The 17,638-nt window shown below is 39.0% G+C and overlaps 1 protein-coding gene across 5 annotated transcripts in view; it reads left to right on the top strand.

The window, feature by feature from the left end:
* The window catches only part of MYO1D (myosin ID), a 367,466-nt gene that overhangs the window by 105,989 nt on the left and 243,839 nt on the right, over nucleotides 1-17,638 (top strand). For all 5 annotated transcript variants that reach the window (XM_058283862.2, XM_058283863.2, XM_071210496.1 and 2 more), the window contains exons 12-14: nucleotides 2,975-3,045; nucleotides 7,022-7,096; nucleotides 11,943-12,075. In XM_058283862.2, coding sequence (XP_058139845.1) covers nucleotides 2,975-3,045; nucleotides 7,022-7,096; nucleotides 11,943-12,075 — 279 coding nt within the window. The remainder of the gene's footprint in view (nucleotides 1-2,974; nucleotides 3,046-7,021; nucleotides 7,097-11,942; nucleotides 12,076-17,638) is intronic.

The raw sequence follows: 17,638 nt of genomic DNA, 5'->3' as shown, positions 1-17,638 counted from the left end.
GTAAAGGACTCTGTCCAAGAAGGGGCACACCATCTCACCCCAGGCCATCCCTACCAATGCAGGCTTATGTCGCAGCCACAAGCCGAAAGGAAAACGGGCCCCTTCCTTCAGTAAAGGGTAGACATTTCCGTTTCTCCATAATTCCATGTCAATCTATGACATACTGCCATTTTGGCTTGAATAAATCTATTTTATAATGCTTTCCCCTTTGAAATTATATAATGAGAATAGGGAGATTCCACAATTAACTAGATAAAGCACAAATCACCAAGAAATTGATTACTGGCTGATATTTATTTTAGGCTAGTTTATTTCTAAAATATTCTCATCACTGTTACTGAGGATTGACATGTAGCCCTGCTACAAGTTAATTTTAAGATACTAGTTCTGATCTTTGACATTAGGGCTCTGGTTAGAAGTATTCTATCTGTTGTTCCCCATTTATACCACTCATTCTAAATGAGTGCCTGTTATTTGCCAGGTGCGCTCTTTGGATGCTAGAGAAAGAGCAGCAAGCAAAGTTGGAAGCAACCTAAATAATGAAGAGTAATGCTTTTAAACATAATATTATTCCTTGGGCAAATTTCCTGTCTTTAATGGGATCGTTTATAAAGGTCTTTTATAAGCACAATTCCGATTAGAGACTCACCTGGCTCCATGCCTACCAGATCATAGGCACTCAGTATTAAACTGAATCAAATTGGTCAAGACCATACCAAATAAATCTCATGGAATATTGAATTTTAAACTGATACGTTTAAGGCTCCACTTTATTTATATAAATAATTATGAATCCTACATAAGACATTATACTCATCTCCTTTGGATACCTTCTACCTTGATCATTTATATACCTGAATTAAATTTGTCAACCAAATACTTTGAAAGCTTCTTAAGGTAGCAACTCTACATAATACTTTTAAGTAGTAGCTACTGATTTGATAGGGAGTGCTATACAGTAATTTATCGGCAAAAATGAGGATTTTTAAAGTGTGTGTTTTTCCTCCTTGGATCTTTGCCTACTAAAGGAAAGAAATGAAATAACCAAACTATCAGAATATTTTAATCACTATGAAACTTTCTGTTAAACAGTACTGTTATCCAGTATGTTGAGCCAAGTACCATCATTTGCTACTGGTAACTGATTAACTAGAGTTATTGACATGTAGGGAAAAAGAGATTTCTGGCTTGTAATAGTAATTTCATTGAGGGGCTAAACTGTTTCTTTCTTCATTAAAGTTTTCATGGGGAGATGTGTAAATGATCCAATAAGACATAAAATTATTATCTAAAATATTAGCATAAAAATTGGTAAAAATGAAACTGTTATTACCAAAAAAAAGTAAAGAAAAATATAAAACCTTCCATGGTCAGATCAGTTGAGACAACAGTATCCAAATGTAAAAATATTCAGTTAGTGTGAGATGTCTCTTGGGTCTTTCCCTTTAGGGGTTTTTTAAATGAAAAGTTTTTGAAAATGTGGTTAATGCAAGAGAAAGAAGGAAAAGGGAATTAAATATTTTGGAGACCCTTCTTTATGTTAGACACTTTGGCCTACATAGCTCATTTATTCCTCAAAAGAATTCTTTGAGATGAGTAATTATTAAAGGAGACAGAGTGGGTAGATGTATGGTACAGCCAAGATTTGAACTTCAAAAGCTTGGTTTTAATTTCCTATAATTATCCACTTATTGAATTAGTAGACTAATGATTCCATTAAGAATTCTGTGGCCTGTATTGAGGTTATTTGTTATCTGACAGTAGAACCTAACCGGTTTTTGGATGTAACTGTACTCAGTGTTTTGTGGCTCCTTAGATGTCTGCTTTAGAATCTATCCTTCACAGGGATCACCTGTGACAAAGTTACAGGCAAACTTTCTGTAATTTTCCTATCACAGGTTGTAGTTATGGAGACCGTCAGGGTCATACAAACCTGTCTTTTCATAAAATATTCCCCTTTAGTGAGTAAGAGTTGCAGAAGATAGGTCTGTGAAATGATAGACTTGAGCTGGGTGCCCAACTAGCAGAGGACAGGTGAGTCAAGCTGTTTGTTCATAGGAACCAGACAGGCAATCAGTTCCAAGAACCTTTCTCAGGGCTTCCACTGACCACCTGTGTGATCGTGGACCACTTGCCTAACCATTTGAACCTTAGGTCTCATGTGTATAAAAGATCGTAATACTTACCATAAATGTCGGGTGTGAGGATCAAATGACATGTATTGCCGGTATTCAGTAATGATAGTTATGGTCCTCCCTAAGTGGAACATGGAGGAGAAAGAAACCGTATTAGTCAGGATAGGCTGGGCTGCATTAAGACAGCAACCAATTCAGAAAATAGATGGGGCAGGTGGGCAGATAGGTAGATAAATGGCTAGACAGAATAGTATGGCAAACCTGGCAGAATGTTAAAATTGGTTAATCTGGGTATCTGAGGGGCGTATATTGGAATTCTCTGTATGAATTTTGTACAATTTTTGCAACTGCCCTTTAAGTTTGAGATTATTTCAGGATTAAAAGCTTAAGAAAAAAAGATAGCAAACAAGATTTAAGTATCAAAAGATAACAGTCTCTCTCAGGGATCTGGGCTCTTCCATTCCCTAGAGACTATCCTTCTCTGCATCCAGCCAGCAGAAGGGGAAAAGAGAACACATAGGGTATCACCACTTCTTATCAGCTTTGACCTGGAACAGACACACTTGACTTCTGCTCACCAGTGGTCACTTGGCCATATCCCACTGCAAAGGTGGCCAGGAAATGTAGTCTAGCTGCATGCCCTGGAACGAGAGGAAATGAATTTCGGGTGAAAGCTCACAGTCTTTACCACAGCAGCCACATATGAAAATCAAGCCCATTCAATATGATTTCATTCCTAATGATATCATTGCTTTTGACTTCATCATCTTATTTTAAGTTGGGACGTATTTTTAGAAAAGCTAAAATATGTTTCTGAAATAATCTCCTTGGTTTCTTAGCTCTGTGCCTCAGACAAAATCCTGGAGTTTGATCGAGATTTTCGGATTCGACATTATGCAGGTGATGTAGTGTGAGTATCACAATTTGGTACCTGATGAAATGTGCATGCACCCTCACGTCACAAAATATAAGTAGGGCAAATATATTGTTTTCCCATGCATGTGCATTTTTCAGTCACTTTTATGTGAATGTATTTTAACTCTGTTTTTAAAAACAATGGCACAGCTTGTTTTTCATACACTTTCTAAGCATTCACTGTGTGCCCAGGCATAGATCCTGGCACAGCTGGTACTCAGTGAAAATTGGTTGGTGGATAAATAAATCCTGGAAGTCTGTTGTTAAGAAGTAGGACAGGAAGATTAATAAGATGGGCCTTGCCCTAAGGATGCTAACAATTTAGTGATGAGTACAGGCAGATGCATCAAAGGTCATTATAATGAAGAATGGAAAGGGTTAAACTAGAGATGGGCATGGCATTGTGGGGGCACCAAGAAGGGATAATTAACCCAGTGTGAGGAGTGCAGAGAAGTCTTGCTTCAGTAAGTGATACCTAAGTTGAGTCTTAAAAGTAAAGAAGTTAGTCAGGGGGAGGAATCAGGAGGAAGGCTGGGAGAAGAGAGGGCATTCCAAGCCGAAGAGACAGCAGGCAGAGGCCCAGAGGCAAGAAATGACTGCTGTATGTGAAGGGCTACAAATAGTTGGGTAACTGCATCAGCAAAAACCAGTTTTACCATATAATTTTTCAACTGAAAAAGTAAAAGTCTTGCAAGCCCTATTTTATGATTATAATACAATAAAACTAGACATTCAGAAGAAAATATAACTAAAAAATATAATTACCTGAGTGTGTTAGTTTCCTAGGACTGCTGTAATAATAACCACAAACTGGTGGCTTAAAAGAACAGAAATTTCTTTCTTCACAGTTCTGAAGATGAGAAGTTTGAAATAAAGGTGTCAAAAGGGCCGCACTCCCTGTGGGGGCTCTAGGGAAGAATCCTTCCTTGCCTTTTCCAGTTTCTAGTGACTGCAGGCTTGTGGTCACATCCCTCCAAACTCTCCCTCCGTGGTGGCATTGCCTCTTCTGCTTCTGTGTTTCTGTGTCAAATTGTCCTCGGCCTCTGTTTTATAAGACTTGAAATGGCATTTAGTGCCTTCTCAAATAACCCAGTGTAAGCTTCTTCTTTCAAGATCCCTACTTATTTACATCTTTAACCATATAAGTTAACATTCACACGTTTCAGGGGATTTGATGTGGTAATCTATGGAGGTGGCATATTTTTCAGTTTAGCATACTTAGTTTTGAATACTCTTCCTCAACTTACTATTATTGATTAAAGTTCTCTTTTCTCCTTTTCCCTTATTTTTTACATTAGGCATTCTATCCATGTCACCCATTACATGAAGAGATTAAACAAACAAAAGCAAATGATCATCTCCATAAATGCCAAAAACATGTTTGAAGAATTTTAATAGCTGTCCTTTATTTAAATTAAAACTCTAGAAGAATAAAATAATATGGCTTGAAATTATCCTGTATTAGTCAGCCAAAGGGGTGCTGATGCAAAGTACCAGAAATCTGTTGGCTTTTATAAAGGGTATTTATTTGGGGTAAAAGCTTCAGTTACACGGCCCTAAAGAGTCCAACTCAAGGTACCATAAGAGGTACTTTCTCACCAAGTCAGTTGCCACATGTTGAAGCAAGACGGTTGTTGATCTCTATGAGGCTTCAACCTACCTCTCTCTCAGCTCCAGGCCCTAGGGCTTATTTCTTTCTGAGCTTTCTCAGCACTGTAGATTATCGGGCGAATGGCTCTCCTCTCTTCCCGGGGCCACAGGCTTAAAGTTCTCTCCTCTGATATCTTTGGAGTTCTCTTCTTGTGTATCTTCCTCTCTGTCTTCTTGAATGCCCATTTATATCAGTCCACCAGGGAGGTGGAGACTTAGCCTGAGTCACACCCTACTGACATGGTCGAATGAAAGCCCTAATCTTTGACATAATTTAATCAAAGACATCTCAGATATATCTAATACAATTAAAGGGTATTATGCCCAGAGGAACAGACCAGTTTACAAACATAATCTCTTTTTTGGAATTCATAAATAATCTCAAGCTGCCACATGTCCCATTTACCCACCTAGCCGTTGGTGCTGGTGGAATGGCACCACTGTCTACTTTTTCTGGACCTATTCGCAGGTTCTAGTATACTGAAGAGGAAAGATCCAAAACATACAGATCAGTCCCACTAAAATCTGTCCCACTGAACCACAGTACTGCCATTCAACTCAGAATGTCATAAACACAGAGCTGGACAGGTGTTCTAGAAACCACTAGGTCAGCCCCCTTGTTTCACAGATGAGGAAACTTAGGTGATATGTGTAAAATTCTTGCCCAAGGTCACACATCAAGTTTATAGAAGAGCTGAGATAATAACTAGGTTTCCAGATTCTCTGTCAGTGCTCTAGCTGACCCCTTTGAGGTATGCTTAATGCTCAGGTTGTCCCTTCTCTCTTTAGGCCCTTCAGTCCTTTTCTAGACTTTCACTGGATATCTTGTGTGTACACAATACTTTATAAGGTATGGAAGCCCACAAGCAGCTTTCCGTGTAAGCAACGTACAAATATGGTTGTATGTGTGTTGATTTATATTTATTTATACATTTACATATATATACACACTCATATACATATACTGTAAAAGGTCATCTAGAATAATTTGTTACATGGGTAATAGCAAGTGCTGTCATAATGCAGAGTGAAGAAATGGTATGTTTCTGGCCATGTGTGATAAACTGGGAAGACTGATGCTGGTCCTTGAGTGCTAGGATATTCTTCTAGGAAGAAATGGGAAGGGTGTTAAAAATAATCAGAAAATAGCAACTAGGTCCATTTGACTGGAATGTATCCTTTTTGAAGTGGAAAGAGGTAGAGATGCCTGGAAAGATAGATTGTGATCAAATTACAAGTTTTGAAGGCCAAAATAAGGAGATTAAAGTTTCAATTTTATATGTTAGTCCAGATTAAAAGTCAAATGACTTAAGGGTTCAGTCAAAGGTAGTTTGAAATATTAGAAAGAAGACCACATGGAATAGACCAATAATTTTGAACCAGGGGACCTTGAAGTACCTATAAGCAGCCTGAAGGAACGTTTTTGCAGAATTAAAAATGTAAGTCTGAAACATTGGAGAGGTGCCAGAGTTAGAGATCTGGAATCATCTATATAGATGTGATTGTGAATGAAGAAAATATAGATAGGCAAGAAAGCAGCACTCTAAGGAGCAGCTGCATCTAGAGTTTTTTCCTCAACCTCCTAGGGCTTTGTCTTAATCTTGGAGAATCCCCATTTATTTTTATACCTTAACACTGAGGCTATGCTTCTAGAGTCCATGGCAGTCACTGCAGCAGTATAGCTCCCATACCCACCTTTCTCACCAACTGTAACCTTAGCTTGACTTTCAAAACTTCATTCTTTTCCTTTCCTACAAACCATAAATATTGGCCTCATTTTATCCAAAGAACTGCATGCATGTGCCTACTTTGGTCCTTTCATTCAGTCTGTTTCCATATGATCTGCTTTCCTTTCTCTTTTCTACTTATCCAAATCTTACTATCCTTCACAGTTCTTCTTTGGTTCTTTTATCCCACACTGAACACACTGAGTGAACCTTAGGCAAGTCACTTGACCTCCCTACAAATGGGCTATAATAGTTTTTATATGAAGCTATATTGTTTTTATCTTAGAAATACTGCATGTTAAATATAGCTCTCTTTTTAAAAGTCATCTTCTTGGGGTAAGCAGTGAGACAGTAGAAAGTGGTAATCTTCATAATAATGGTGGTACCAATGTTTGCTTTCCTTTTGAGTAATAGAAACAAAATCACCTTTATTTAGTAGGTAAATTTGGTGTCCTTTAACATAGAACAAGAAGGACAATATAAACTTTATAGATGATTAATTGCATAATTAACTATGAAAAGACATAGACTTATAATAAGTTTAAATGTAGCTCTTGCTTGGTAAATAATGTATGTCTTCTTTTTTTTTATTAGCTATTCTGTCATTGGTTTTATTGACAAAAATAAAGACACTTTATTTCAAGATTTCAAGCGCCTCATGTATAACAGGTAAAAGTGAAATTTTAAAATTAACTTTACATTTAACTCTTTGACGTTTGTTGTGTAATGTACTTGCACATAATTTTTATGTGACAATTTAAGAGTTTCTGGCACATTTTCCAGTTCTGTTTGAATATACTTAATGAATGAAATACATGACTTTATGTTCATATAGTCTATGAACTTACTGCTACTAATATGATTTTCCTTGATTCCCCTTGGATTATCTTAGTTTCTCTGTTCTCTGCTGCCACTCATCTGATGCCTCTGCCAGTGTACTCAGTGGTTCCCAGACTAGGCTAGTGGAGATGGGAGAAGTGGCACAGCTAGAAGCTTTAAGACTCAAGAGTCTCATGATAGGGTCACTGCTCCCAACTAAGAAGCCATTCTGATACGAAAGTAGCATCCATTGTCAGTGATGATAAATCCTGACTGCAGATGGAATCTTTTCAGGAAGGAAGAAAATGTGAAAAAGCTATGGTGAAATAAAAATAAGCAAATGATAGCAAGTTTAAACCCAGTATGTATACTTTGGAAAGAAGGTCCATGAAGAAGAAAGAGTGTTCTTGGTGAGCTGCTTCTTATAGATTAGAGACTGTATTAACATATTTATTTAGTCTTTTCAGTCAGTTGGCCATCAGAAGTTATTGAGAGGTGACATCAGTGAAAACAGTGGAATAGAGAACTCCAAAATCCATCCTCCACAAAAGCAGCAAATAATCACACAATTGGACATTTATCTCAAAGCAGTGAAAACGTATGTCAACACAAAAAACATATACACATTTGTGTTCAGAGCAGCTTTATTTTGAATTACCCAAAACTGGACAGGAAGTGGACTTGGCCCAATGGATAGGGCGTCCACCTACCACATGGGAGATCTGCGATTCAAACCCCAGGCCTTCTTGACCCGTGTGGAGCTGGCCCATGTGCAGTGCTGATGCGTGCAAGGAGTGCTGTGCCACGCAGGGGTGTCCCCCGCGTAAGGGAGCCCCACGCGCAAGGAGTGCGCCCTATAAGAAGAGCCACTCAGCGCAAAAAGAAAGTGCAGCCTGCCCAAGAATGGCGCCACACACACACAGAGCTGACACAACAAGATGATGCAACAAAAAGAAACACAGATTCCCAGTGCTGCTGATAAGAATGGAAGTGGTCACAGAGGAATGCATAGTGAGTGGACACAGAAAGCAGACAGCTGGGGCGGGGGGAGGGTAGAGAAATAAAAATTTAAAAAAAAAATGGAAACAACCTAAATGTCCTTCGATAGGTAAATGGTTAAATAAACTGTGATGAATCAATACTGTGGAATACTAAGCAATAAAAAGGAATGAACTATTGATACATGCAACAACTTGGATGGATCTCAAGGGAATTATATTGAGTGGAAAAGGCCAATCTCAAAACATCACATATTATATGATTCTAATTACTTAATATTCTTTAAATAACAAAATTATAGAGGACAGATTAGTGGTTGCCAGAGATTAGAGGTGGTGGGGTGAGAGAGGTAGAGATGGCTATAAAGAGATAGCACAAGAGAGTCCTGTGGTGATGGAACAGTTTTGTATTTTGATTTTGTTAGTGAATATATCATTCTACACATGTGATAAAATTGAATGAAACTATACACATACTCACACATAAATAAGTACATATAATCTGAATAAGCTCCAGAAAATTGTGGCTATTTATCTTGACGTGTCTGCTGGCTCCCAAAAGGACTGGCTCAAGGGCTTGCTTCTCCCAGAGCTAAAGGGGCTATGTGGGGAGGAGAATGTCATTTGTAAAAAATATTTAAAGGCAAATGTCTTATTTGTTGCCATCTGAGGCAAGGGATAACAAGAGGGGCAAACAATAGCCTCATCAAAAAGCTTGGGAGAAAAGGCTGGGGAATGAGATGCTTTGGGGAATAAAGACATTGACAAGCTCCTACATTTCCCAGGAATCTAGAAGTCCATGTGCATGCCCAAGGTTGGGTACATGCTCAGAAAATATTGGAAAGATTGGAGAAAGCCCTAAGCTTTCACCTCTAGCTGAACTTTAGGCTCTGCACAAGCAGAAAGTTAAGACTAAAGCAGTGTTGTAAACTTCTGACTGAGTGTTAAAGGCATGCCTAACACACACACAGAGTCCAATTGGAAAGATTGAGAGAGGTGATTTTTTAATTTTGCTTTTGGGTTTTTGTTTTTGTTTTTATTCCATGCATTTAAGGAAATCTCTATCAAATCACTAGCTGGCCACCAACCTAATAGAATCGAGAATTCAGTGGCCACACATGACAAAGAATACAGACTTTGCAAAATTTAGTTTAGAAAAGTCACTAAATAAACAGATGACAACCACAACAAGCAACAACAGACACTGGGTGTATTAATCAGCCAAAAGGGTGCTGATGCAAAATATCAGAAATTGGTTGGTTTTTATAAAGGGTATTTATTTGGGGTAGGAGCTTAGATACCAGGCCATAAAGCATAAATTACTTCCCTCACCAAAGTCTTTTTGGAGCAAGATGGCTGCTGATGTCTATGAGGGTTCAGGCTTCCTGGGTTCCTACGTTCCAGGGTCTTGCTTTTCCCTGCGTTCAAGGTTCCTTTCTTCTTGGGGCTGGCTTCTCTTTCCTCTGTGTGCTGACTTCCCGGGGCTCCAGCTTAAGTCTTCAGCATCAAACTCCAATATCAAAACTCCAACATCAGAAACCCTCAACTCTGTTCTTTGCCATATCTTTTATCTGTGAGTCCCCATGCCCTAATCGTAACTCAATCATGTGGTACACATCAGATTATAAGCATAATCCAATATCTATTTTTGGAATTCATAACCATGTCAAACTGCTACACTGGGGAAGGGAAAGAATCTTATTTCCAGAGTTGCACATTATTATATTCAAAATATGCAATTTTTAACAACAAAAAAATGTTAAGGAATGCAAAGAAACAAAGTTTAGCCCATTTATGAGAAAAAAAGTTTTCTCAGAAACTTTAACTGAGAAAGCCCAGACCTTAAACGTATAAGGCAAAGATTTTAAATTAACTATCTAAATATGCTTAGAGAACTAAAGGAACCCATGGACAAATAATTAAAAGAAAACCAGGTAAACAATGTCTCAAGAAATAGTATCAATAAAGAGATAGAAATTATAAACAGAAGCCTAATAGAAATTCTGGAGTTGAAAGTTAACAGAAATGAGTAATTCACTAGAGGCATTTAACAACTGATTTGAGCAGGCAGCAGAATCAGCAAATTTAAAGATAGGTCAGTTGAGATTATCCAGTCTGAGAAGCAGAAGAGAAAAGAATGAAGAAAAATTAACAGAGCCTAAAGATCATTAGTGCTGCTATAAAACACAAGATGTAAAAGGAAAGTAAGAAATAGGGAGACCAGTTAAGAGGAGACAAGTTGAGTAATGCAGACAAGAGACTGGTGGCTGAGATTCGGGTGGTAGTGATAGAGAAGATGAAACATTCGTCAGTTTGGGTTATGCTATGTGAGAGAAAGATATAAATCAAAAAATACCTGAGCAATGGGGAAGGGATGCCTGACTTGGGGAAAACAAGAGAAGGGGAAATCAGTAGTTTTGTTTTGGATACTTTATGTCCAGTGCGCGTATTGGACGGCCAATTGAAAATGTCAAACAGGCAATTGCAAAATTTCCCTGAAACTCGGGAGAGGTGATACTGGAGATACAAATTCATTATTGATAGTATTTAAAGCCATAAGACTAGATACGTTATCTAGGGAATGAGCATAGATAAAACATGAGCGAGAAGAAGTCTAGGAACTAAACCCTGAAACAAGGTTTAGGAGTATCACTGTATCTTAATTAACATTTATTTTCTTTGCCTTTTTGTCATCCATTCTTTCATTTTGCAGCTATTATTTTGACCACTTACATACAGAACTTTACTTGGTGCTTTGGGAAACCAGTGCGATTTTCTGTTTTTATCAGGGAAAGAAAAGTGGACAAAATGATGGCAGTTCTAAACACAGTTAACAATGATTATCCATGTTAACCCTTTTCTCTTTTTAACTTCTATTTCTTAAAATAAAAATTCCAGCAAGGGAAAAGTTTCCAAGAAACAAGCAACATTTCAAATTCTAGTTACTCTGAAATCAAAAGCCCCCAAAATGAAACAGGAAGAAAATCAGAGTTGAGACTACTACATGCTTTTAAAATATCTCCACAAAGCCAAATAATTAGTTTTTAGTATGAAAATTAGCATAAAGTATGTTTTAAGAATTGGACTGCAGCAGTCTTAATACCATATTAATAAAATATTCTAACAACCAAAGCTAGATATGTGTTTATAAATGCAGTGGCAATGAGGGGGTTCACCAGATGACAATGTAAAATTTGCTATTATATATTCCAATCTGTATTTTTAGAAAGAGCTGGGTTTTTGTAGTGCTACCTGTTCTGTATGTTCATTTGTTTCAATTAGAAGATGTTTTCATTTGCATGTCTTCTGCCATGATATTGAGGATCATTTCCCTACTAGTGATTTTTCCTCATTCATAACCACCACAAAGGCCAGTTTTATATGTATGTTGTAAGAGTCATGTTAATCATTTAAGAGTTCTAGGGAACAATAATATAAATATTACTCTAAAGAAATTTAAGGAGTATGTTCTAATGTGCTATACAGTTTGGACAAGTCTTCTAAATCTGTGGTGCAGTATCTGTCTTTATACTTTCAGTGAAATTTTCTGGGTGCAATCATTTTTCCAGTTAGGCCTTGTGAGTTCAGTCTGTAAGTACTACGGTGATTCCCAGAATACAGTTGAGCAGAATTGCTTAGTGACTCTCATTCCGCTTATTTGAATGTGATGTTTGAATTGCTCTTTCTGTGGTTCTCAGTTCAAATCCTGTGCTGAAGAATATGTGGCCTGAAGGCAAACTGAGCATTACAGAGGTGACCAAGCGACCTCTGACTGCCGCCACCTTGTTCAAGAATTCTATGATTGCTTTAGTAGACAACCTTGCATCAAAGGTAACCACTTTTTCTTCCAAATACCATTTTAATCCAGATTCCCTCTTGATACATGTCGTAGAGAATGTATGTGTATTAGTTAGCCAAAGGGGTGCTGATGCAAAATTCCAGAAATTGGTTGGTTTTTATAAAGAATATTTATTTGGGGTAGGAGCTTACAGATACCAGGCCATAAACCATAAGTTTCTTTCCTCACCAAAGTCTATTTTCATATGTTGGAGCAAGATGTCTGCTGATGTCTGCGAGGGTTCAGGCTTCCTAGTTTCCTCTGGGCTCAGCTCCTGTTTTCTCCACAAGGTCAGCTGTAGACTATGAGGTGAACGGCTCTGTCTCTCCCTGGGATTTCTGCTGTATCTAAGGAGCCATCTCTGTTCCTCTGTGTTCTCCTGGCTCAGGTCCTCTCTTCCTGGGGCTTTCTTCTCTTTCCTCTGTGAGCTTACTTCCTGGGGCGCCAGAGTAAGGCTTCAACATCAAAAACTCTCAACTTTGGGAAGCGGATTTACCTCAAGGGATAGGGCATCCGCCTACCACATGGGAGGTCTGTGGTTCAAACCCCAGGCCTCCTTTACCCGTGGGGAGCTGGCCCATGCGCAGTGCTGATGCGCGCAAGGAGTGCCCTGCCACGCAGGGGTGTCCCCCGCATAGGGGAGCCCCATGCGCAAGGAGTGTGCCCCATAAGGAGAGCCGCCCCGTTCGACAAAAGTGCAGCCTGCCCAGGAGTGGGGCCGCACACATGGAGAGCTGACACAGCAAGATGACACAACAGAAAAAGAAACACAGATTCCTGGTGCCACTGACAAGAATACAAGCAGACATAGAAGAACACACAGCAAATGGACACAGAGAGCAGACAACTGGGGGGGGGGGTGGAAAGGGGAGAGAAATAAATAAATCTTTAAAAAAACAAAACAAAAACCTCAACTCTGTCCTTTGCCATGCCTTTTATCTGCCAGTCCCCACCCACCAAGGGGTGGGGACTTAATGCCCTAATGACGTAGCCCAATCACAGCTCCAATCGTAACTCAATCACACCCAGGTACAGACCAGATTACAAACATAATCCAGTGTCTATTTTTGGAATTTATAACCATATCAAACTGCTATAGTATATATGATTTTCTTTTTAGACACTGATAATCAAATTGAATATATATTTAAAGTCAAAATTATAATAGAATCTTTACTCCTGGTTGTTTTTTGTTTTATTTTTTTCATATGCCTAGGTGAAACAATTGTTTGTGTCCTAGATGAATGCCTTTCTTTGGATTTTCTGTCTATTTTGGTCAAGGGGAGAGGTTTAGTGAGCTTTCAATATATATACTATAAAGTATAGCCCTCTATTGAAAACAGAACCTAGCAAAAAGAACTTCATTGAATTGAATTGTAATGTACCATCTATATATTATATTTGAATCCAGATTTATCAAAGACAGGGAGTTTCAAGTGGAAATTTAGTATTTAAGCATCGTCCTCAGGCTGGGTTTTGAGTAGACTAGAATGTGTATTATAGACAATTATTTCTGCTTTTTATTGTTCCTTTAGGGCATAATACTGTTTGGTAACTTAAGTCTGTTTTTTTCCCCTAAAGAACAGCTTTCTACTCTTAACTTGCTGCTGTTGACAAGTTTGATAAATTATGCAGCATTCTGGGACTCATTATTTTTAGTTCCTTCATTTTTATCTTCCTTTTCTGGTGCTTTCACTATGTATTTTCTTATTATCTTTTTTTAAAATCAACTTCCTCTCTAAGCATTTAAATCTTAGACTGTTTCTGGTTCCTTCACGGTGTATAAATTAGAAAAATGCCACAAGAACTCATCTCTTCATTAGATTTCTATTTCTTTTAGTCAGGAGTTTTTGGCCTCAAGTGACAACAAATAAGTGGAATTTGTTGACTTGTATAATCAAACCTCCAGAAGGTCAGGAGTAAGGACACTGGAACTGAAGACTGGAACATTAGAATTCTTACTCTTTTATTTTGGTTTCTCTCTGCATATTAGCTTCAACTAGCTTCATTCAGCAAGAAGAAAAGTGACCTAAGAATAAAGTATGAAACACAAGAAACAGGGCTGAAACCAAATTATTTAAATTATTTATTTATAAAATGTATTTAATTAGCCTTTTTTGTTTTGTTTTCGATAATTAAATGTGTCTTTTAAGAAATTAAAATTAAAGAAGTAGCTATAATTTCTGTATAGGAATTGCATACAATTGTTAATAAAAGAGACCCCCAAATTAGTGACTTAAACAAGAGAGAAGGGAGCAGATATGGCTCAAGCAGTTGAGCACCTGCCTCCCACATCAGTGGCCCCAGGTTTGGTTCCTGGTGCCTCCTAAAGAAGGCAAAGAAAGAATGAGCAACATCAAGCAAAATCAAGCAGGTAACAAGCGAAAAACAATGAGCAAATAGATGAGGGAGCCATCTTGGGGGAAAAATTGTTAAAAAAACAACAACAAGAGAAGCTTGTTTCTCTCTCCTGTAAAAGTGATGTGGAGAAAGGCATCCCAAGGCTAGCATGGCAGCTCCAAGGGAATCAGAGACCAAGGTCCCTTCTTTCTTTCTGCCCTGCCATCCTAGTGCTTAGCATCTGTTCTCCCAGTCTAAAATGGCAGCTGGAACGTCTCCTTTTTAAAGAAACTTCCTGGAAGTGTGTGACTAGCACCTCAGCTACGCCCACTTGCCAGGGAAACTGGGGAGTGCATTTTTATTCCGGTCAGGAGTATACCCAGCTAGAAATAAGGATTTAGTTTCAAAGTAGGAAAAGATACTGGATGTAGGGCAGCAGGTAGCCTGTAGCAGGGTCTGCCACAGCTTCCCATGTTTACGGGTGGTGGGGGGAAGGGCACAGAGGAAGACTGGAGGGGACAGAAGAGCAGGGAGTAAGAGTGTCGAAAGCTTTACCAGTCCAGTGGAAGGCAGGAAGGGCAGTGGGAAAAGAAGCAAAGGAAAACATTAAACTTAGAAAAACAAATATTATCGTAGAAATAAATCTAAATAATTGGTACTCCCCACAAATGTAAATAGATTAACAGGTTAGATAGGGGGGGAAATCCAGCTATATGCTACTTACAGGCAACACACTCAACACTATACAGAAAGGTTAAAAACAAAGGGTGAAAAAAGATAAGACAAGCCTCCCGCTCCCCCCAAAAAAACCTGGGTAAAAGTAATAGTAATGTTAGATAAAATAGAATTTAAAGGCAAAAAGTATTAATAATTAAGGTCAGGGTCTCGGCAGGTCTCACAGCCTGTTGTCTGCCAGCCGTGCTGTGGCTTGTCTTCTCCTCATTTCCCTGTCCTAACCTGCTCAACTCCCCCCTCAGAGTTCACGCCTCTATTCTTAAGAGGATGCTGAGGGGCGATGGTCGTTCTTCTGTAGTTACTGTATCATAAAATGAAAAATACTCAAGAAAATAAAACCGTTTTGAGCTGGTGCCTAACAACAGAGTCATGATTATTCATGAATTCCATAAAGCAAAAAGAACCTGAAAATAAAGGGAAAACTGAGAAGTCTGTAATCATAGTGGAAGATTTTCATTCAGTTCTACCAGAAATTGATAGATCAAGCAAACAAAAAATATTAGTAAGAATACAGAAACTTTGAAAATCAAATCTAAACTTTTCTCATAGATCTAAAGAACCTTACCCAGGAAATAGAGAATATGCATTCCTTTCAAGTTCACATGGACCATTTACAAGAATTGACCCCATAATAGATTACAAAGGAAGTCTCAGCCATTTTGATAGAATGACACATCTCCATCCTCAGTGAAGGTAAAATAAAAATCAGGATTAAAAAGTTTTTTTAAAAAAATGTGCTTGGGAACTTTAAAAATGCTTTCCTGATAACTTAGGTAGAAGAGGAAATCACAATGGAAATTACAAAATATTTGGAACTGCACAACAAAGAACTTATCAGAACTTATAGGATACTGCTAAAGTGATGCATTCTTTATGCCTTAATTTAATAAATTTAATAAAAAGGACGACTGAAAGTAAATAAGTTCAACTCAAGAAGCTAGAAAAGAAACCCCAAAGTAAACCTAAAGAAAGAAGTAAATAATTTTTAAATTGCAAAATCTTAAAATAATAGATCAAACAGCTAATCAGACAAGCCTGATAAACCTAATCAAGAAATAAAAAGTGGGAAGTGGACTTGGCCCAGTGGTTAGGGCGTCCATCTGTCACATGGGAGGTCCACGGTTCAAACTCCTTGACCCGTGTGGAGCTGGCCCATGCGTGGTGCTGATGCGCGCGGGGAGTGTCGTGCCACACGGGTGTCCCCGCGTGGGGGAGCCCCATGCGCAAGGAGTGCACCCCGTAAGGAGAGCCGCCCAGCGCAAAAGAAAGTGCAGCCTGCCTAAGAATGGCGCCGCTCATGCGGAGAGCTGACAGGGCAAGATGACGCAACTGGGAAACGCAGATTCCTGTGCCACTGACAACAACAGAAGCAGATGGGGAGGAGGATGTGGTGAAATGGACATAGAGAACAGACAACTGGGGCGGGGGGGGTGGGCGGTGGGGGGAAAGGGGAGAGAAATAAATGGATAAATGAATCTTTAAAAAAAAATCCATTTAAAAAAAAGTGGGAAGCAGATTTGACTCAACTGATAGAATGTCCGCCTACCACATGGGAGGTCCAGGGTTCAAACCCAGGGCCTCTTGACCCGTGTGGAGCTGGCCCACGCACAGTGCTGGTGGGCACAAGGAGTGTCGTGCCATGCAGGGGTGTTCCACGTGTAGAGGAGCCCCATGCACAAGGAGTGCGCCCCATAAGGAGAGCAGCCCCATGCGAAAAAAGCACAGCCTGCCCAGGTATGGCACCACATACTCGGAGAGCTGATGCAGCACGATGATGCAACAAAAAGAGACACATTCCCAGTGCCTCTGACAAAAATCCAAGGGGACACAGAAGAACACACAGTGAAAAGAAAGAGCAGACAGTGGAGGAGGGGGAGGAAGGGGAGAGAAATAAATAAATAAAAAGAAATAAATGAAAAAGAAACAGTATTATTAATGAAAACAGAGATATAACTTCAGGTATAATGGAGACATAAATAAATCATCAGAATATTTTTTTTTTAATTTTTTTATTTTTTATTGACTTTGTAATAATATTACATTAAAAATATATATGTGAGGTCCCATTCAACCCCACCCCCCCACCCCCCCCTCTCCCCCCCCCCCAACAACACTCGTTCCCATCATCATGACACATCCATTGGATTTGGTAAGTACATCTTTGGGCACCTCTGCACCTCATATACATTGGTTCACATCATGGCCCATACTCTCCTCTATTCCATCAAGTGGGCCCTGTGAGGATTTACAATGTCCGGTGATTACCTCTGAAGCACCATCCAGGGCAGCTCCATGTCCCGAAGACACCTCCACCTCTCATCTCTTCCTGCCTTTCCCCATACCCTTTGTCCATTATGTCCACTTTTCCCAATCCAATGCCACCTCTTCTATGTGGACATTGGATTGGTTGTGTCCATTGCACCTCTATGTCAAGAGGAGGCTCAGATTCCACCTGGATGCTGGATGCAATCCTCCCATTTT

This window comes from Dasypus novemcinctus, chromosome 21, assembly GCF_030445035.2.
Source record: "Dasypus novemcinctus isolate mDasNov1 chromosome 21, mDasNov1.1.hap2, whole genome shotgun sequence".
In the NCBI taxonomy this organism is placed as follows: domain Eukaryota; kingdom Metazoa; phylum Chordata; class Mammalia; order Cingulata; family Dasypodidae; genus Dasypus; species Dasypus novemcinctus.
This window is presented reverse-complemented; position numbering and strand designations above follow the sequence as displayed.